At 43.2% G+C, this 899-nt stretch overlaps 1 protein-coding gene across 1 annotated transcript; it reads right to left on the bottom strand.

Annotated features, from left to right (window-relative positions):
• Positions 1 to 44: 44 nt before the first annotated feature.
• Positions 45 to 855, bottom strand: GNI_240610 (putative polyprotein; the record flags this gene model as incomplete). The annotated part of the gene is made up of 2 exons (XM_011136457.1): positions 45 to 99; positions 158 to 855. The coding sequence occupies 2 exons, from the start codon at positions 853 to 855 to the stop codon at positions 45 to 47; spliced, it is 753 nt and encodes a 250-aa protein (XP_011134759.1).
• Between the last annotated feature and the right edge of the window lie 44 nt (positions 856 to 899).

The raw sequence follows: 899 nt of genomic DNA on the forward strand, positions 1-899 counted from the left end.
GGTACCTGGGTTGTATATGATCTTAAAGTCAAATTGCTGTAGTGTCATAGACCATCTAGCAAGTCTAGGCTTATCGATTTTCCACAGCCATTGAAGAGGCTTATGGTCAGACCTCACGGTAAAAGTTCGACCAATTAAGTATGGTCGAAACGCTAACATGAAATGAACGACAGCGAATCCTTCTAATTCATAGATTGGCCAATTTCGCTCAGCAGCTGTTAACCGCCGGGATCCAAAACGAACAGGATGTAGATTATGTAGATCATCCATTTGCATTAAGCATGCCCCAATGGCAGTAGTAGAAGCATCGGTTTCTAGCACATATGGCCAGCTCGGATGTGGGTTTGTAAGAGTAGGGCATTCTGTCAGAGCCTTTTGTAATTGGTGAAAAGCATTAAGTCTTTCAGTAGTCATCTTGAAAGTAGTATCCTTTTGAAGTAGTTCGTAGAGTGGCCCTGCAATTTCAGCAAACCCTTGTATGAAACTCCTGAAATACCCAACCATCCCTAAGAATCGACGGATGGTAGTAGTATCATGTGGGACCTTGATCGCATTAATAGCATTGATGGATTCGACAGGCGGAGTTAACTTGCCTGCCTTTATATTGAAACCTAAGAATTCAATCTCTTCTATGCCAAACTTGCATTTGCCGACATTGACATGGGCACCAATTTCACATAGACGTTTCATCATGGCTTCAAAGTACTTGAGTAATGTAGATTCATCATCTGCATGGATGACAATATCATCAACATAAACAGCGATGCCTTCAAGGTCGATTACGTTCAGGTAGAGCCATCGTGCTAGGGCAGACGTTCCGTTCAACAGTCCAAATGGTACTCCAAGCCATTCCATCTGACCTAGTGGAGTCCAGAAAGCTGTCTTGTGCCTGTCATCAG

The sequence above is a fragment of the Gregarina niphandrodes genome (assembly GCF_000223845.1).
Source record: "Gregarina niphandrodes unplaced genomic scaffold scaffold00894, whole genome shotgun sequence".
Classification (NCBI taxonomy): Eukaryota; Apicomplexa; class Conoidasida; order Eugregarinorida; family Gregarinidae; genus Gregarina; species Gregarina niphandrodes.